The sequence below is a fragment of the Anolis sagrei genome, chromosome 5, assembly GCF_037176765.1.
Source record: "Anolis sagrei isolate rAnoSag1 chromosome 5, rAnoSag1.mat, whole genome shotgun sequence".
Classification (NCBI taxonomy): Eukaryota; Metazoa; Chordata; class Lepidosauria; order Squamata; family Dactyloidae; genus Anolis; species Anolis sagrei.
The window spans coordinates 48,640,572-48,662,228 of NC_090025.1; the positions used below are offsets into that span (position 1 = coordinate 48,640,572).

The 21,657-nt window shown below is 36.9% G+C and overlaps 1 protein-coding gene across 3 annotated transcripts in view; it reads right to left on the reverse strand.

Annotated features, from left to right (window-relative positions):
* Positions 1 to 21,657, reverse strand: part of NR3C2 (nuclear receptor subfamily 3 group C member 2) — a 188,462-nt gene that overhangs the window by 80,210 nt on the left and 86,595 nt on the right. For 2 of the 3 annotated variants that reach the window (XM_060778863.2, XM_060778861.2), the window contains exon 3: positions 12,037 to 12,188. In XM_060778863.2, the coding sequence (XP_060634846.2) occupies positions 12,037 to 12,188 (152 nt within the window). The remainder of the gene's footprint in view (positions 1 to 12,036; positions 12,189 to 21,657) is intronic. The other variant, XM_060778862.2, reaches the window with a different exon arrangement.

Genomic DNA, 21,657 nt, shown 5'->3' on the forward strand with positions numbered 1-21,657 from the left:
CCTAACAACCCAATGTATGTCCTTCACTCAAAACAATCGATTTTGTCATTTGGGAGTTGTACTTGCTGGGATTTATAGTTAACCTATAATCAAAGAGCATTCTGAACTCCACCGATTATGGAATTGAACCAATCTTGGGACACAGAATTCCCATGACCAACAGAAAACACTAGAAGGGTTTGGTGGGCATTGACCTTGAGTTTGGGAGTTGTAGTTCACCTACATCCAGAGAGCACTTTGGACTCAAACAATGATGGATCTGGACCAAACTTAGCACAAATCCACAATTTGCCCAAATGTGAATACTGGTGGAGTTTGGGGAAATAGACCCTGACATTTGGGAGTTGTAGTTTCTGGGATTTATAGTTCATCTACAATCAAAGAGCATGCTGAATCCCACCAATGACAGAACTGGGGCAAACTTCTCACACAGAACCCCCATACTTAAGGCCATCCAGTCCAACTCCCTTCATCAGGGCAAGAAAACGTAATCAAAGCCCTCTTGACAAAGAGCCATCCAGCCATAGATATAGATAGATATTACATATATTAGAAACTATTAATTTATTTTCCAGATCACCAGACTGGGCCACAGCAACGCGTGGCAGGGGACGGCTAGTGTTATGTAAAATGCTATGGAGGACTGGGTGCAGATTTGAGCATGTTTTACAGAATATGTTTTCCTTGACCCTCCCCATCACCTCAGTTAAGGTGATATTGCATATCGGTGTTTGGGAGCTAGCCACTGAGTGAAGGCAGGAATGTGCTCATGCCTGACTACACCTGATCAGAGCTTGGAAACATTAACTTTGCAGGACTTCAACTTCAGAATCCTCTGCCCCACTCAGCATAATATAATGTATATATTTTAATTTGGGAATTACTATCCTTACAAAGAGTTGGTTGCATCTGTCAGCCTCAGTAATGCATTGAGGAAACACATCTTTGCCTTGGGCACTTAATATGGTTCACTGAATAATTTTAACTTGCTTTTCAATGACAGGACAATGTGAGATGAACCAATGGTCTGACTTGGTAGGAAAGTGATGGAAAACAGTGTGGAACAGTGTGCCTCTTGTTCATTCCACCAAGGACGAGATAACCCTCACAACTGCTAGGGTCATCTTGTCCTTGGTGACCTCACAGCAGAGACATATCCCGTTGTAGGCATTTTCTGGATGGATGCCAAGTGAATTCCCACTGAGAAATTTCATTCTTGAGCTACATTCTTCTTTCATTGGAGAAAGATATTGACTAATCTTCTTGTTCCCAATTCAGAATTTGTCTTACTGGCCAGGGAACACTTTGTTTCAACAGGTAGACACTTGCTTTTTCACAACCCAAAATGAATAACAAAAACTGCTCAAGACATACTTAGACCTACTCCCTGACCTCATAGAGTTAAAGAGCAGGGGGGCCCTTTCACACTACACAATTATAATGCTATGAGACCACTTTAACTGGCTTTTTTGTGTATGTCAGGAGTGACTTGAGAAACTGCAAGTCGCTTCTGGTGTGAGAGAACTGGCTGTCTGCAAGGACCTTGCCCAGGTGACGCCTGGATGTTTTGATGTTTTAGCATCCTTATGGGATGCTTATCTCATGTCCCCACATGGGGAGTTGGAGCTGACAGAGTGAGCTCATCTATGCTCTCCCCAAATTCGAACCTCTGACTGGTCGGTCTTCAGTCCTGCCGGCACAAGGGTTTAACCCATTGCGCCACTGGTTTAGTTCTAGCCCATGGAGTCCTGGGATTTGTGGTTTAGAGGAGGGAATTTAGACTGGTCAGCCAGAGATGTCAAGCACCCCATCCAACAACAAATCCAGGATTCCACAGAATGAGTGGGTGGATGTACTGTGAAAGAACGTCAGAATTAAGACAAATGTTACCTGCAACTTTTTTTCTGTTTGTACTACAGGTCCTTCTTTAGCATGTGTTTAAAATAGTGTAGTTTAAAGATATTAAATCAATAAAATGGCCACCTGCATAAAGAAAAACCAGAATAGCCCTGCTCCCAAAGTACGTGTCTAATCTACAAGGTTGTAGTTTTCTTCAGTTTGGGGAGTACTTTACCCTTAACAACCAGAACTGTGAAGAACTAGATGGATGACCAAGTAATAAATCACACTTCATTATCTCCAAATAAATCAGGACTAAACAGTGGCATGTCTTGCTTTTACTGAGGACACAGATATTTGTGTATTTATAATCAATATACTGTAAAGGCATACTTTATATTCTCAAATGACTTTGTCTTATGCTACAAAATGAACACTGGTAGCAGCTACAAGGTGACCCCGTGGCAGAACAGCAAATATGAGATATCTGTTCCAATTCCCAAAGTCTGCAAAGTACCTGTCTTACACTTTGCCTTTTTTATGTTTGATTCTGCAGAAATGTCTTCTCATTGCCAGGCTATTCCGTTTTATGACGGCAAATGTAAAATTATTACTTTTCGACAGTATTGGATTTCATTAGTTTTTGATTTTACGTGCAAGTGCATACTAAACAATGAGTGCTGTTATTAATTTCTCCCAATAGTATATCATTATAATGACACAATATCAGAGCAAATAAGCACCTATCACTTTCACAATTTCGGTTAGCATTGTTAAGCATAGCATTTGCATGCATTACATGGTGCACAGGCTAACAGAAGTGTCTTATTTCAGGATCCATGTGGCAGAGAATAAATGATTGAGTTCTTGGCTTCGTGCGTCAAATTACATTTAGAAGAAATGTGAACTCCCTGACATAAAGACAGATATGCTCTTCTTTCATAAAATGTATATTCACATGTTTTTCAAATGTGTACACAAAGGTTGTGATCCAAAGACCCAATGAACCAGGCTGATCTGGACACAGATCATATGGAGAGCTCACTTTCTAAATTAATCTGCTCAAACTTCTTGCTCCACAAACTATTTCACAGCAAGAGCCCTAATATTCCAAGAAAAGCAAACAAGACTTCCTTTTCAACAGAGATGATCAACAGTTCTATGATAATAATTTGGGTTTTTATTATTTTAAAGCAAAGATAGCCTTAAGATGAAAAATCAACTAGGCTTTCTAGTTCTCCTGAATTAATCACCAGCTCAGCTATCTTCACTTTATCATTAACATTATTGTTGTTGTTGTTGTTTTATTTTGGGAAATTTCCCATTAAGCCAAGGCATTTACCATCAGAATAAAATAATTGTTTTACCATCAGAAGAGGGATTTTGATCTGAGAGTTGTCACTACCCTGTCCCTTTCCCATTCTGTGACACAAAACCACTTACAAAATTAAAAGAGATCCAAATTAAAAATTGTAAAGTATAATTAAAATATTAAAAAAATGAAGTAGTTAAATGCCAACAACATAACACATGACATGTTCTTTTATCTCAACTCCCAAAGACCCATCGAAACAAAAAGGCTTCACTTCTCTACAAAAAATATAAACAAGAGTTCCATCCCTCCAACCAACAGGTAATACTAAGAATTTTGCGTCAAATTGATTTTTTAAACAGCAATTTCAGAACTACTATACTGGGGGTCCTCAATACTAGGAATACTTGAGGATTTCACTCCTCCTGGTCCTGGTTTTGAAACAACCAACGTAATCCACATCTGTCCATACTAATGTATGAGACAAATAATAATAATAACAACAACAACAACAATCTTTATTTATACCTCGCCACCATCTCTCCTAAGGGGATTCGAGGCAGCTAACATGAGGCCAAACTCAAAATTACAGTGCAACAAAATAAAGTAAAACACAAACAGCAAATAATAACATAAAAATAAAATACATAAAATAACAGAAAATGAAATAAACAGATGAAAAATAACGTGATGAAGAAATAAAATAAAAGCATGGTGGGCAGGCCAAATGCACAGAATGAGATTGATAAAACTGGATGAGATAAGTAAATGGAGAAGTATGTCCTTTATATGATGCACTTCTCCTAATGTTGCAGTCCAGTTCTTGGCACCAAAAAACATGTCAAAACATGTCTTTAAAAACATAGAAAGAATCGAGCAAGATAGTTTGAGTGTGGGACAAGAATCAGGTTTGAATCCCAGAGTGGCATAGAAACCCACTGGATGACCCTCAGCGAGCCACATTCTTTCAGCCTCTGAGAAAGGCAAAGGCAAATCCCATTTGAACAACTATTGCCAAGAAAACTTCATAATAATTTTCCTTAAGATCGCATAAGTCAGAAATGTCTCAAAGGCACATGACAACAAATATCTAAAAAAAATTGACAAGCTATATTTTAGGACAAACTACATTAGAAATCTATAGTTTGAGAGTAAACATGATTAGAAATATGCATTTTGTGAGAAACAAAATGTTAAAAATGACTTCATTGCCTGGAAATAAGCTGATCTATATCTATGCATACTTATTCGACAGATCACCTGAATCAACCCTGGCAATCAATGGGGTGACAGACATTACAGCCAGAATCGCCCTCTCATCCAAACAAATTCATAGTCTGCCATAACTGTTCAGCTGCAGATACCCTTAAAACCATAGCACATATAGACAGTTCTGCTCCAAAGCAGCACTAAAATAATACAAACAGTTGTGAAAGGGGTATGTTGCAGTTCTCATAGACTACTGCACACCTCTTCCTCCAAACATTTTCATGATGATGCTGAACCAAAAATTCCTAGCAGCTCAACTCTCTGCCTAGTTAGCAAACATCAACAATCCTTGAAAACAAAATCATGAAGACCTTTATGGATGTTATTAGAAAACTTGATTTAAAGAAAATAAAACTGTATTTCAACTATTTTTCCTAGCAAATTCTATTTCTAGTTTCCTGTAAAATGACTCCAATAAAATGTATGCTTACTCCTCATCCATGTTAAAAATGAACAGACTAAATCAGCAATGGACCTCTCCTCACAACAATAATGAAGTAAGCTTATTCCACTGCACATCATCTTCTGGGTTTTCAATTTCATTGTGCCATTTCCTGTGTGGTTCATGGCAACAGCCAAACATTTCATTATCAACAACATATAAATAACTATCACAAAATATCCTCCTTTTAATTATTATTTCTTAGTTTTATTGCGATTGTCAACCCAATTCCTACTGAACTACTATTGGCAATTTTATTATACACACAATTTCATTAGACATAAAATAGTGAGTGTGTACACACACACATCCTTGTGAAGTAATAGAACTTACAATATAGCATGATCAGAGTACAGTTTAAATGGAGACAAAGTACTAACAAAAAGAAAGAAAAAGACAAGGAATGAACATGAACAACAAGAACCTTCTTGTCCCCCTGTACATCTTTTAGGATGACACGTAACAATCTCATTTAACATGAATTATAGACAGAAATGGCGGGATATAACTTCTATGTCAAAACGGTACATCTCCCTTCTAATTACTGGGAACAACAAATGCTAGCATACAATCTGAATATTCCTTGTCCAAAATGCTTGGAACCAGAAATGTTCCATATTCCGGATGTTTTTGAATTCTGAAATACTTGCATGCACATACTGAGATATATTAGAGATGGGGCCCAAGTTTAAAAGTAAAATACATATATACTTCATATCTACCTTCTACTTATAGCCTGAAGATAATTTTATACACAGTATTGTGCATGACACAAAGAATCATCAGAAAGTGAAGATGTCACTGTCTCAGCCACCCATCTAGATAATTTTGGATTTGGGGATAATTTGGATATCAGAATTCTAGGTAAGAGATAGTCAACCCATACCATGGCTAAAAAGCATAAAAGATTAGATTCTGACCCGTTCCTGCATAGAGATTTACTGAAGTCAACATAACTGAGATTGGCCAATTCAGCTAACTAACCAACTTCAGTGTGTCAAAGAACAGAAGATAAATTCAAAGCATGTCTTAATCAGCTATACATTAATTTCCAAAAGTGTCACATAGCTTTAGTTTTCTATTGCCATTGCGGTTGTATTTCAAAGGAGAGCTATTTGAGAACATACATAATCTGTGATGTTAGGCAATCATATCAAATAATGTTGAATTCCATGAGGCACTGAACTTGAGAAAATGAATTAAAGAAACTGCAACCCCTAATGGGGAAAATGGCTGGTTCTATTAGTGCTGAATTAATAGGAGAGTAGAAGGGAGCACAAACTGTAAGGTTGTGATAATAAAAGATAGAGACAAATGTAATTGACGCTAGAATTCATGAATAAACTTTTCAAAAATAAATCTTGGAAAATTTTGGTCTATTAATGTATCTTTTTAAAACATTTCTATAGTTACAGTAATATCTGTTTCCAATTATTACAAAGACATTTCATGCATAATATTCTTATAAACATGTGTACGATCATATTGGAAGTCACCCGTAAGACTGGATTGTGGCACAGCTAGTTAGTAGCCAGCTGTATTAAATCACTCCTGACCAAGAGGTCATGAGTTCGAAGCCAGCCCGGGTCGGAGTGAGTTCCTGACCATTAATAGTCTAGCTTGCTCTTGACCTATGCAGCCTGAAGGACAATTGCATCTGTCAAGCAGGAAATTTAGGTACTGTTTTCGGAGGGGAGGCTAATTTAACTAATTTATGACACCATAAAACTTTCCAGCAGCATGCATAAGAATAAGGAACTACTCCATCACGGACTCGGTGTCACAAGTGGACGGTGAAGCTTCAGCTCCACCTGTGGCTGGAGTCGAGCATACCCTCAGGAAGCTGGAAAGCTGGAATGCTAAATTGCCTCTGTATCTGTCTATATATGTTGTATGTCTAATAGCATTGAATGTTTGCCATGTATATGTGTATTGTAATCTGCCCTGAGTTTGCTGTGGGGTGAAAAGGGCGGAATATACTGTAAATAAATAATATATAAAAATATTATATATAATTAAAAATAAATACTGTAAAGAAATAATAAATCCAACTTAAATGAAACGTTAATCTTTACTTTGTAGCACTAACGACAGTCATCATTCAGATCACAATATGTGCTTCCAAAAACCAAGCAAACACATGAATTAAAACTGCATGATTTCGTCTTTTGTTCTCTCGGCACAAGGCTTCAGAAATTTGCAAATAAAGTGATAGTCACTGACCACCTGCTGCAATGCAACCTGAGCCCTGCTACATGCACAATGGAGGACCTTCTTGCGGCAACACCAGAGGCACTCCAAGTGGTCAGATACTGGTCAAGGGACATTTAATCAACTACCAAGCTTGCAAATTTTGTGTTTTGTATGTTTGTTTGTTTTGTTCTGTTAGAAATGTAATATAATTGTCTGGTTGCCCTGACATGATAAATAAATAAATAAATAAATATTATGCCATGTCAATTCAGACACTACACCAAATCATGGTTTAGCACTGCCATTTTTGTGTGTGTGAAGTCCCACATCAAACTGGATTTTGATTTGTTAGTCACTGGCTTCATGGCAAACTATTGTTAACTGTGATGTCTAAACTAAATCAAAGATGCATACAGAGGCCACAGTCAGATGCTATGAGATCATGCTATGAGGTGGTATGACATCTTTAAGTTGTGGTTCTCTACCACACAAGCAAAAGACCGTCAGAAGAAGGATCCCTGTACCAATCACTTATCACTTATGGGAAGGAGCTGGAAATGGCATCCCTGTTGCATTCCAGGACCCAGCAGACCAAACCTCTGTTGCTCAGTGCAGCTACTGTTAACGTAGGTTGGGGAAACATTTGCAATCATGGAAATAGTGCCATAATTGCAAACATAAATACAGAACAATTACAAATGTGTCAAGTCTAGCTTATGCATTCCTAAATGTCTAAGAGGATGTCAGCCAATATTCATTACTCATTTTCTGCAGTCAGACAATACAGATTCACTGTAGAAAGATTAGTGCACTGTCCACACCTATGAAGCACAATGAAAGAAGAAAAAGCACCTGCCATCAATACATTTTGGGTATTTTTTGATGTGTGAGCAAATATTCATGTACACATATGTATATGCAATTATCAAATTTGATACATATGTACATGCATTAACCTAGTTATCAATTCTGAATGAGAATTAGATATACACAAAGTCACAAACCAATATTGCATATGTACGCAGATATACACACAGTGTGGAGATGCTCCCACAGTCTATGGCAAGAGGACCATTTTCATTCAGTCATTTTGTTTTATAAGTCTGTGTACTAATATGTGCACCTTTAGCCAAAGTCATTCTGTGTCTAGACACATTGCTTCTGTTGCTCTTTGTATGCCTATGCTTTCAAACCCTATTAATTTTCTAGGATTTTCTTAGGAAGGAATACTCACAGGTGGCTTTGCCAGTTCCTTCCTCTGAAATATAGCCTAAAACCTGTGGTATTTGTTGGCAGCGCCCTGACCGACAAATATCAGCCATGGTTACTGCAAGTACTAACCAGGACCGATCCTTCCAAGAGTAGTCAGGATCTGGTGCATTTAGGCTTGGGTTATTTGCAGTCAATAACTGAATTTCTTGAGTTATATTGAGAGAAAGGAACTTGAAAAAGCAGCTCTCTTGACACATATGCAGACCTGAGAATGAGCAGTCAAGAAGCAAGAGACTGAAACCAGATCTCTTGCTTCTTGACCGCTCATTCTCAGGTTTGCAAAGTTTTTCAAAGATTTTATAAACAACATTTTTTTAAAAACTATAAGAGTTATCTACTTGAACTTTATATATGATGCACAAAGTAACCAGGGCATAAATCCCCAGAAGTTTCAGAAAGATTCACACATCTACAGATTTTTGGGGATTTTCAAAAGTTTAGACAAAAACAATTTATCTCCAAAAAAAGCGAGAACAGTCTGTCTTTCTTTATGGCACACAACCACATACATTCAACGTAGCACAGATTTATATTATTACTTACTTATTTTAGTCCTCTTTGCAGATTCAATAATTTTATTTATTATTATTAGACTGCCTCTAAATGGTTGGTGCTGCCCATTGGGCTTTCTGATGCTGAGCACTGCATTCTGGAAAATGTAGTTTAGGGCAGTGCCTTTTGCACTCTCTGCTACAGGGAGGGCTCACCTTCCCAAACTACATTTCTGTGTTCTCAATTTCCTAACCATTAACTTTGCTAGTCGTCGTCCCCCCCTCCCCGGGCCGTGCCTTTCCTCATGGAGACAATCAGACTAAAGATTGGTTTTTAAAACATGTTATGTTCTCTTTGCTTTACCAAAGTTGCTGAAAATTAAATTGGCCTTGGGAGGTATCCAAATGTTACAGAATCTTAATGAAAATTATTGGTAAATGTTTCAATTTCTGAATCCCACCCCACCTCTCCTCAGTGTTTCTAATATTGGTTTGCATGCACAAATCCCATGAATTTGTTCCTAAAAATGAATCAAAAATGAAATTTTGCGCACTCCTAGTAACCAGCAATGCCCCTCACTAGTTTCCAAGTTCAAATGTGATCTGGTGCCTTTAGGCTATTCAGGACTACCTGTCTCTTCATATATACAGACAGTCCCTGAGTTACAGACATCTAACTTACGAACAACTCATAGTTATAAACAGGGGTAAGACAACAGGAAGTGAGAGAAATTTCTCCTAGCAAAGGAAATTCACTCCTGAAAGTTATCATGGGGAAAAGGTGTCTCAGCTGAAGCTTTCTCACCAATCTTTGTTTCCACAACAAGCCAAATTTTTCAAAATCCAATTATCACGGGGCAAAAAGTGAAGTGAAATCTTCTGAACAGGGACACAAACAGCAAAACAAGCACCACAAAGGTGTTAACCCTTCCCTATGTTATCCAAAGTTTGCATTATGTGTGTGTGTGTATATATAGCTGGAATTACAATTTAAAAATGTACCTATTCTGCCTTACATACAAATTGAACTTAAGAACAAACCTACCGAACCTATCTTGTTCATGTTGTAATATACATTTTATAGAGAAATATAATAAATATGCCTTTTGATATTTACTGGATGTTTCAAAATGATGGAGCCAATTTCAAAGCAGTATTATGACAGCTTTGAAATTGAGATATCAAGTTATGTTTTACTAGCCATTTTGTACCAAAAACAATACTAAAAATAATTCAGCAAATAAAGAATATCTCATTAGGTCACATGTTGTGAGGTTGCCATCTTTTAAATTACTGAGGCTACAGGCTGTTTGTGTGCCAGGAGAGGCATCTACCAGTAGCCATTTGAAGCTCTATGCCCTACACTTTCAAGAGGCAAGAGTTTCATTCATGGGCAATTTGTGGTTGCAGAGGTATAGCAATTTCAAATCAAGTCCATTTTTTGAAACACCCTATTTATTACGATATTTATTATATCTCAAAATAAATACACAGAATATTATATTATAATATAAATATTTTCTGTACAAAGGCACTACAATACCTATATTTCATAAAGAATTGAGGAAACAGAATTGACATTCTAAACTCCAGTACAATCATATTTTCACACACCATGTCACCTTGAACTGGATTCTCCAGATTTAAAGTAAATTGGCTCTAAAAAATATTGACACTACCTTACCATGAAGGGGGGAGGGCACACTGATCTTTCAAATTCAAAAATGGAATATGTGTTTCTTTAATTTGCTACGTGTCTAAGCTACCAAATAAAATTGTGCAATTTTCCGGAATTATAACATTGAAAAGTACAAATATTCTTGCTTTATTCAAACAATCATTTAAAATACATCCGGAATCAGAGATGGAACTGCAAGCTGCTTCACACTAAGATACCCAAGAGTATATTATGTTTTGCCAGTTGGAAAAATAACAGAATAAACTCCTAAAACTATCAGCACTTCGATAAACAAAATAAGTTATTGAAAGATATGCAATAGACAAAGTTATCTGAGCTTGGGAAAATATTTTTTCAATAAGGTATGCTATATTTTGTATTATTGTTTTATATTTTTAATACAAATACTGTATCTATTTAATTTTGTTAACATTTCAACTGTATTTTATTTTAAGGTTAGAATGTAAACCACCTTTTGATTCTATATTTGGAGAAAGGATAGTATATAAAGTAAATAAATAAATACAGACCTCCCTATTATTATGCATAGAACAAAAATAATTAAAAATAGAAAAAGCTCAAAAGATAAACTTTCATATATTTTAAACATATTTCATAAATAAATAGAATTATAATTGAATAGTTATTAAACTTAGAATTTTTCATTTCACAATATAAAACAAAGGACAGGAACACAAAAAAGAAAAGAAATAACAGCCTTTCCAACTAAGACCTTCTACAGATTCCCTTCACCTCCATTATTTCATATCTTTACACTGATATGTAAGAAATGCTTCTCAACAGTGAAGGAAACAAGAGAATAAAATTGAAAGTATAATAACGGAGAAGCAGAACAGAAATGGGAATGACAGGAAAATTGTCAGGATAAAGAGACAGATTTATCAAGTAGTGCCACAAAAACTGAAGCAAAAAGAAGCAAGCAATATGGGATATTGCAACAGATTATATTCTGAAGGAGCTCTAGAAGTATTCGCGCTTCCAACTCTTTGTTCTAAATATTTTTAGGACCTGTAACCCAATATTTTAATGCATTTAAAATCTAGCCTTTTCACCCTATGACTCTCCAGGAGTTTAGCAATGTATTTTCCAGAACAGCACATTTTTATCAACCTTAAAAAGGTAGATTCGGAGTTATATAATCATCATACTTAAATTAGATATAAACTACATCTGTTATTATGTACAGGTTTCTGAAAAACAGTTGGACACCTCATTAACTTGTTTCAATTCAGATTTCCATTCCAGTTTAGACATGTTTATTAGGGGATACACTGATTTTTTTTCCTCTTTAGGTCTAGTAGAAGAAATGAATCAAGGTGGTGAAGAATTAGAATTGAGGGTGTGAATTTAAATTAAATCTCAAGGGCATAAAGCAGATCACATCCAGGTGTTCTCCAGGTAACATAGAAGATGTATGTATGAGTTGAGTCATTTCCAGCAATTATTGTTAAATATTAAAGAAACATGCAATGTAAATCACTTATATACTATCAGAAAAAAGTATAAAAAGAGAACCCACATGAGGATTTACCTTCCACGGCTCTCTTGAAAAAGACTTTACAGCTGCCGCAAGTAACTACTCCATAATGGCATCCAGATGCCTCATCCCCGCACACCAAGCACACTTTGGAAGGTCTTGAGGATCCAGAGGAGACACTTCTTAATGTGGAGCTATGAGGGAAAAAAACAAGATCAATCATTTCAAGCCAGTCAAAACATAAAACAAACTCCAGTTCATGATTTCACTTAACTTCACATAACTTAATTTCACATAACTTGGTTGTTCTTAATGGCATGTGACGGATTTTATTTTCTGGTCCAGAACACCTACAAACACTCAGCGTGAAAGACTGCCACAAATAATTTCATCTACCAACTTCTCTTCAGAATCTTCCCACTATTGTTTTCTCAAAAATCACCAAGGCAACATATCAAAAACACATTTTACTCTACTACAGTAGGCTAAACCTTAAAAATTCTCACGTATTTGTATTTTTTTATACAGAATGAACACAAAGACACATAACATTCTAATCAAACCAAAATTATGAAAGCTGTTTTTCTGTTCTCACTTACTTAGAAGTAACCCCCACAGAACTTGGTGGAATTTAATTCTGAATAGACATTTGTTGAGATTACACTATAAAGTTTGTCTAACACCTAACAAAGCCCCCCCGCTCAGTCTTAACATTAATGTTAAGAAACACACAATTATGAAATGTTACTAAAATAATTTTATCATCCCACACAGCACTTGGAAACAAGGCTTGGAAAAAATCTCTTTTCTCCCCGGATGACAGCTCCCACAATCTTCAAGTCAGCCTGTGGTTCTGAGACCCATTGTCACCCCAACATAACATTTTTCAACCTCTTCCATTTATCCTTTTTTCTCTCTCTCTGTTTGGAAGAATGGAAATGGATGACTGGATTTCTAAGTTTGGAATGCAAAAAGAGGAATATTTCTCATTCTTCATCACACTCTGGAAATCTTAAAACAAACCTTTTGCCTAGGTCATGCAAAATTACCCAGTACCCGGCTTAGATAATTTGAACTCAAGCTGTAGAACGCTTTGTTAGCCATAAACAGTAAGTAGTTATATTCACACCCAGAAACAGACCGATAGCAAAACTCTAACATGTAACAGGGGAATAACATGTTCCCTATAACTGCATTATAGGGAAATAGTGAAGAGTAGAGACATCACACAGACAACAAAGATCCACATAGTTAAAGCAATGGTATTCCCCATAGTCACCTACGGATGTGAGACCTGGACCATAGGGAAGGCTGAGCGAAGGAAGATAGATGATTTTGAACTGTGGTATTGGAGGAAAGTTCTGAGAGTGCCTTGGACGGCAAGAAGATCCAACCAGTCCATACTTGAGGAAATAAAGCCCGACTGCTCATTGGAGGGAAGGATATTAGAGACAAAGTTGAAGTACTTTGGCCATATAATGAGGAGACAGGAAAGCTTAGAGAAGACAATGATGCTGGGGAAAATGGAAGGAAAAAAGGAAGAGGGGCCAACCAAGGGCAAGATGGATGGATGGTATCCTTGAAGTGACTGGCTTGACCTTGAAAGAGCTGGGGGTGGTGATGGCCAACAGGGAGCTCCGGCGTGGGCTGGTCCATGAGGTCACAAAGAGTCAGAAGCGACTGAATGAATGAACAACAACAACAACATAACATAACAGCACTATCCCCAAACTCCTTATTCCCTTTCTCATCTCCAGAAATGGTTTGCCTTTGCTTTTTCACAGCTGAGAACCACAGAAGTGCACCAAACCATGACTTAGGGCACTCCATTTGAAGACCAACCAATGTCCCCTGGTACTCAAAGCCCAGAAATCCTATGCTTAGTTACTCTCCTTCCTCCTCCTCCTCAAAACTGTAATATTCAGAGTTAGAATAATACTAACATCAAAATTAGTATTATGATTTTTTTAAAAAAACTGACAAGAAAGGAGGGTTAACACAGACATGACTCTTCTTCCACATCCTACATGTTTTCAGTCTTTTATGGTAAATAATGAAAACTGAAATTTTCAGTAGGAAGGTAATGTAAATAACGGAATGAGTACATAGATAATATGCAGAATCATGTTTTTTGGTGTTTTTTGGAGGGGAAGAAACTACACTTATTTATTTATTTACCATATTTATATCCCTCTTTTCTCACCTGGGGGGGGGGGGGGGGGCTCAAAGCAGCCTTACAACAGGCAGCAACTTGATGCCATACATATATTGAATAAACAATTACAATTAAAACCAGAATGATTAAAATCAACAATTAAAATCACACCAACTAAAACATAATCCACAGCTGTTCCATTTGTCAATTACATTGTTTATAGCCACTTATTGCACTGCTCCAATTACTTGTCAAAAGGTTGGTCCTAAAGCCACATCTTAAGTTTTTTTTCCTAAAGATCAGGAGAGAAGGAATTAATCTGATCTCAATGGGGAGGGAGTTCCATAGCCGAGGGGCCACAACTGAGAAAGCTCTGTCTTTCGTCCTCACCAATCGTACCTGCGAAGGAAGTGGGACAGAAAGCAGGGTATTCACAGAGGATCTTAATCTCCATTCATAGAGAGACACACTGTCACAATCACCCAGCAGTCATTGGGGAGTGACATTTCCACTACTAACTGCCAGGGATTATGAAGATAGGTGCAACTATCAAATAGCAGGAATATGCATTAAAATAATAGATATATTAATTCTTTAGTAGTAATTTAAAAGTTCTAAAATGAACATGTGATCATGCCTTCCAAAAACAACAGTGCCTTTGTATAGTGTTTACTGATTGGAGATCAGGGCTCCTCCTTTCTTTTTTGTTCTCAAGTCCTTAAACCAGGGTGTGCTCAACAGTCACCTTCACATCTCCTCTTTCACCCTGCATACAACATAAATTTCACAGCCTTAAAAGCACACTAATTTTAAGTCTGTCAGCTTTTTTATGCTACTAGGTAAAAAATACCCCTAGAAGAGTTTTAGCTCACGCTCCAAATTTATACAGTTATACAAAGACTATTTCATAATTGTGCACAGCTATATAAATGGCATATTATGGTGTCAGGATAATTTGACATTAGAAAGTGGAAGTCTGCAGTCTAAAAATTCACAGGACTCAAAATTATATAACCTTCGCATTGATTACAAAAGTAGGAGATAATAAAAACTGCACTTTTTTGATCATATAGATTAAAATAGAAATAATTGCTTTGGGTACACTTAGGAAATTGCTTGGGAATGTTATTTTGGGGCTACAAATGTCAGTATTCCCTTCCCCCTCCAAGGATGGAGGGGATGCTGGGAATTATAGTAAATACCTTTCCCAAGCTCTCCACAGATCTTGAGTTTTAAACATTTAGATACCAGGCTGTCAGAATACATCAGAATCTAATAGTTTAAAAGTTCATCATTTCAAAATAGATTTGCCATGTTGTTGTAGTTCGAGAAACTCCAGAGTAATATTCCTTTGGGTATCAGGAGCTCCTTGCATGGATCTTTAGATCCTCAAGGTCTTTCTTAGAGGTCAAACACACACCATCCTTTTTCGCTACAACACTACATGGCTTTAGCAACTGAGCTGGCAAGAGGTCATGCAGTTTATCCCAGGTCATGTCACAAATATCAAAGGCTCAGACCAGATTAGGGACTGGGATTGTATTGGCTCTCAGCCTTTTACACGCATATAACTAAACTGTCTTTTTAAATGAATCTGCATTCAAAGTATTAATCCCACACTGGAAATAATGCTGCTCCTCCTGTTTTGCCTCTGCTAATCTGTGAAGCTTAGTAGCCCTACTCATTGTGATATTTATACACACATTACATAACAGCATAACACTGTCTGACAATTGTGGGATGATGACAATGCCTTGTTTATTCCACAGTTCAGGGAAGACCTTCCAAATGTACATGAATGAATATACAATGTTCTTTCACATTACAGTTACAGCATCATGGCTCACTGTGGTTTTAATTCTGGTGCATGTATATATTTGGAGGGAGGCTTTAAATGTGGTTTTTCAATTTAATAGAAAAAAAATCTGCAATTCAGTTCTCACTTACTAGGGCAGACAAAAGAAATTGAAAAACAGTCTAAAATAACGTTTCTCAACCTGGGGAGTCAGGACCCCTGGGAAGGGCATGAGGGGGAATCGGAGGGGTCACCAAAGACCCTCAGAAAATACAGTATTTTTTTGTTGGTCATGAGGGTTCTGTGTGGGAAGAACTACAACTACAACTCCCAAATATCAAGGTCTGCTTTGCTAAAATTCCACCAGTGTTCACATTTGAGCATATTGAGTATTTTGCCAACTTTGGTCCAGATCCATCATTGTTTGAGTCCACACGGCTCTCTGGATGTAGGTGAACCACAACGCCAATGCCCACCAAACCCTTCCAGTATTTTCTCTTGATCATGGAAGTTCTGCGTAGCAAGTATGGTTCAATTCCATCACTGGTGGAGTTCAGAATGCTCTTTGATTGTAGGTTAATTATATATCCCAGCAACTACAGCTCCCAAATGACAAAATAAATCTCCTCCAACCCCACCAGTATTCAAATTTTGGGCAAAATTTGGTCCAGTGAATGAAAATACATCCTGAATATCAGATAATCACATTACAATTCACAACAGTAGCAAAATTAGTTATGAAGTAGCAAGTAAAATAATTTTATGGTTGGGAGTTAACACAACATGAGAGGTCATGGCATTGGGAAGGTTGAGAACCAAGTGTAATAAATGGTCTAAAAGGTCTAAACTGGTCTAAAAGGACATTTTACATTGTCTTAGAAGTGTTTATCTTGACAATAAAAGCTAAAAAATTAATCTGGAACCATAGAATTGTGCAGTTGGAAGGGATCTCGTGGACCATGGAGTCCAACTGCCTGCTTAGGGCAGGATCTCCAGCTAAAGCATCCCAGGTAGCTCTCCAAAATATTTCTGAAAATGTTTAGAGAAGGAGACTCGGCCACCTCTGGGGGAACTTATCAAACATTTTGCTGAAACCATCTACTAAACTAGTGACCATGTCAAAAAAAAAAAGATAGAAGATTAATTTGGCAGAATTTGTAATTGACAAAGACTTGTACTGGCTCTTACTGATCACTGCATTGTCATCAAGATATTTGAAGACAAATGCTTGTATAATCCAGGTGGATTATAATAAACACCAAGGTGTTGAGGTCAGGGCTGATTAGTTTCTTGTTTCCTCCATGTTCCTTTTTTGCCTTTTTTGAAGAGAGGGACATTTGCCCTTCCTCAATCCACTGGCACCTTACTTCTTCTCCATGCATTTCTAAAAAAACAACTGCAAGTTCAGAGCATTCATTACCAAATTACTTTATTATTCTGGGATGCTGTTCAACTGGCCCTGTAATTCTTTCAAGTTATCTAGGTGATTCCTGACAAACCCCTTCTCAGTCTTCTTTCTCCTGTGTGATTTCTGCAAAATTTGGGATGCAAAAGGCTCCCAGTACCAGAACAGTACTAAATTCTCCTAATTTAATGTATCTTTTCTGGAGTTCCCATATCTGAAACCCTACCCATAGAAGATACAACTTATATAATCATTAGAAACAAAACATAAGTGAAGAAACAAGGAAGATACACTTGCTCCAAAATATGTAAGAGATGAGATATTGGGAATTTGTACAGCTAAGCTACTTCTATGATATACCAATCCAAGTAGCCTGATGATTCACACAGTGATAATAAAATGCCTTGTGCTACCATTTAACTACAATATTTTTATTACAAATTAATTTGTATTTGCTATTATAAGAGGTGGAAGTTAGAACCAAACAGAAAAAAAAATACAAGTCAGAGTCAAAAGGCCTGTCACATCAACACCACAAACCTGGTCGAAAGTACGATATGTTTCCTGGACAGCAATGCTCCAGTTGAAGCTAATATTGGGTCTAAGCTATTATTCCATACTCCATAAGTTTACTTCGCTGTGTGAGATGAAACTACTAAATAGGATAGAGAGCTGTACCTAATACCACTAATTTTATTTTATTCACCAAACTAACAAAAGTGTAATAAATATCTGAACAATCTAATCACTGGTTTTGTTATTCCTCCTCCATGTAAAAACCAAGCATGTGACAGCTTTTGTAAAAAGTTTGTTGTGCAACAGCTATAGGCGTCTAACAATATTCCAATGGATCTTTCAAATCTGCGGGTTATGAATCCATGATTTCAATTAACTGAAGATCATTATGGCCCATATTCCTCACAACCTCTGAGGATGCCTGCCATAGATGTGGACAAAACATCAGGAGAGAATGCTTCTGGAACATGGCCATACAGCCCGGAAAACTCACAGCAACTCAGTGATTCCAGCCATCAAAGCCTTCGACAATACTTCCCCCATATTATTACATAGCAACAATGTGAATACAAAAACATGGAGTATTGCTGCCATTAAATCCCATTTGATAAGCTTGGCCTACTGCACAGGGAAAGACTTGGAAAATAAAGGGAGGAGGGAATGAAACATCATAAGCACATTAACCCAAATAGCCATAAACTGAGAGATGTGTAATGGATTTGATTTAGCAAAAGCCAAATAAGTTCTGAGTTTATGTTCTTGAATGTAGCAATGTTCTTAACAAAATCAACCAAATTTCTCAAGAATACGAAAGTATATATATTGTGAGTCTGCATGTGCACACATACATGATGAAGCTCTTCCTTCACACACGTTTTGTAATAAAAATGGCCCAATCACAATTTAAGTATATTTCACCATTACTTTTGCCATGTGAAGTGATATTATGCAGCCGGCTCCTGACAGTCACAACACAAAAACAGGGAGACATGGTAATTATGCATCTACAGTAACTCTGCCAAAGAAAATAAATACTGGATGAGTTGAAGATACAAATACTGGACAAAACAACATTGCTATTATAGGTTGTTTTATATGTGTGTGCATTGTCTACATGACAGAAATAATAAAACCGAACACTGTAGTAACACTAGTGCATGGTAAAGCCAGTGTAGTGGTGTAAATGTTAGACTAGGACTCTAGGAGACCTAGGTTCAGATCACTGCTTAGCTGAGGAAACCCACTGGGTGACCTTGGACGTCACCTCTTCTTAACCTAAGGTAAGACAATGTCAAAATAACTATTGATAAGAAAAACTCAATGGGAGAGCTGGCATAGGTTGCGTCAACTTGAAGTCACATAACTGCTACTAATCCTAGGTTACTGGGTGAAGTATAAGAAAGCTTTCTGAACTGAGTTCATGTTTCTTGTTCAAAGCAGTTTACTAATAGTACTGCTCACATTTCAAAAAATCAGAGGAAATAAGCTTAATTTGATGTGCTTAACAATGCAAATGGTGGTTATAAATGACTGACCTTGACAAACTATTTCCATAGGCATGATTTTTGCCTTTCCATGTTGGCTTCAATAACATTTGTATAGAATATTAATTTGAAAGAACAGATTTTGTTAGAAAAAATTAGATAATCAGTGTTTTGAAAGCTGATTATATGGGTTATTATCCTTCTCATACCAGATGTCAAATACATGAAGGAAATTTTTAAAAGTATTATGATAAATTGTGCATGGAATGCTTGCATTAAATTCCTGATTACTAGACCTGAACAAACTTGTTCCAAAATGCCTTTATAAATTTATAAGCCAAAAATGAGTAATTATGAGATCAGTTCTCTATGGCTTTTCTAACACCATTCATAAAAATCATGCAGCCCCCCACCTCCCCACCCTTAAAAACACTTGCATATTTTCAAATTTCACATCTTACACATTAGCTACAATTGCAAGGTAAAATAATTTTTTTTATATTCAGCTCAATTAAATGAACAGGATGACACATTTTAATAGGCTTTCTAATTATTCAGCTACTCATCCCACTTACTACATAATTTCATTGAAACTATGGGTCGCTCCGTGAGTTTCTTACTAAGAACTTCTAAAAACTAAAACTAAGAATCATTGAAACTATGCAATATGAACATCTTAAGATAAATATACTAAATGTGAGATCATGTACAAGGTAGAGTGATTGCACAATAGGCTTCCAAAAGGCAAATTCAGGGAAGTTTCTGTGAAATCATGTACAAAGAAGAGTTAGGAATAAAGGTGCTGTGCAGCTACTGAGCTTTGCTAACCAAGCAGAGTCTAAGCTAAATGAAATATTCTTTTAAGATTCTTTTTTCTTTATTCAACTTCGCACACTTTTTCAAAGCAATCACAAGGTGTACCTGCACAATCCCATTTTTCACTGGAAAAGAATATATTTCAGTTCAAAATATGATCTTAACGAGTTATTCCTGAAAATCAAAGTTTCGAGGGGAGAGGGTTAAATTATTTCATGCTTTCATGTATAGCCCACCTTTCCCCCAGGATGGGACCCAGGGCAGTTTACGACATAGATTGCTTAAAAATATATATATCGCTAAACATTGTAGTAGAAGCACTTATAAAAATTAAAATAAATAATTCTATTAAAAACAAAAACACAGCAATACCATTATAACACCATTAATAAACTTTACAAGGCCAATTTATTAGATACAACTTTTTTAAACTAATAGCTCCAAGGGATATGGTATCATTAGTTAACATTATAGTTTTTTTTAAGTAAGACTATGGTTTGCCATCTTTCAAGTTACTTTTTACAGTTGTCTCTCCATGTTTCCATTTTTGACTTTTGTGGATTTGATAATTCACCGATGTCTAGGTCCTCCAGTGTGACCCTATAGACAACTTCCTCTGATCATGTTGGAAGACCTAGTGATTTCTAGAGAGAACATGTCTCTAGGGATCTCTAGGTCCAATGCAATGTTATCATCTGCTTCTAGAAAATGTCAACCACAGTCATGCTGGAAGATTTAGAAATTATGAAATAGGTATCCTCTCAGGTAAAAAAAATGAATTTCTCTATTTGCGTTTTTTCAGACATGCCTCAGCTAAGGATAGCATGTCTCCTCTGAATGAATTCCTGTAAAAGGTAATGGGCTGGATGAAGAAAAACAAATTGAAACTGAATCTAGACATGACAGAAGTGCTTGCCATCAAAAGTCCTAACCTAGAAATGGAGATGTATCAACCAGTTCTGGATGGGGTTACACCCAGAACTGGTTTGTAGCTTGGGAGTAATTCCTGGATTTATCTCTCCAAATATCAGTCCAGGTAGATGTGACAATCAGGTGTGCTTGCTGCCAGCTTCGGCTGATATGCCAGCTGCGACCCTTAGAATTTGAGGATCTAAAGATGATAGTGCACACGCTGGTAACCTCAAGGCTGGACTTCTGCAATGTGCTGTACCAAGTTCAGAAACTCCAATTAGTTCAAACATGGCAGCCAGATTGGTTACAGGAACATCTAGGAGTGAGCATATTACACCCAATTAAACCACTCCACAGGCTGTCAATTAGTTTCTGGACAAAATAAAAAGTGTTGGTTTTGACTTTTAAAGCCCTACATGGTTTGGATCCAGGTTACCTACAGGAACGCCTTCTTCTGCACAATTCGCCCTTTGGGACACTGAGGTCCTCTGGTGGGCGGCTACTCCAACCAGCAAGAACCCAACTGGCAACTGTTGCCCAGAGAACCTTTTCATCAGCCACCGCACGACCATGGAATGAC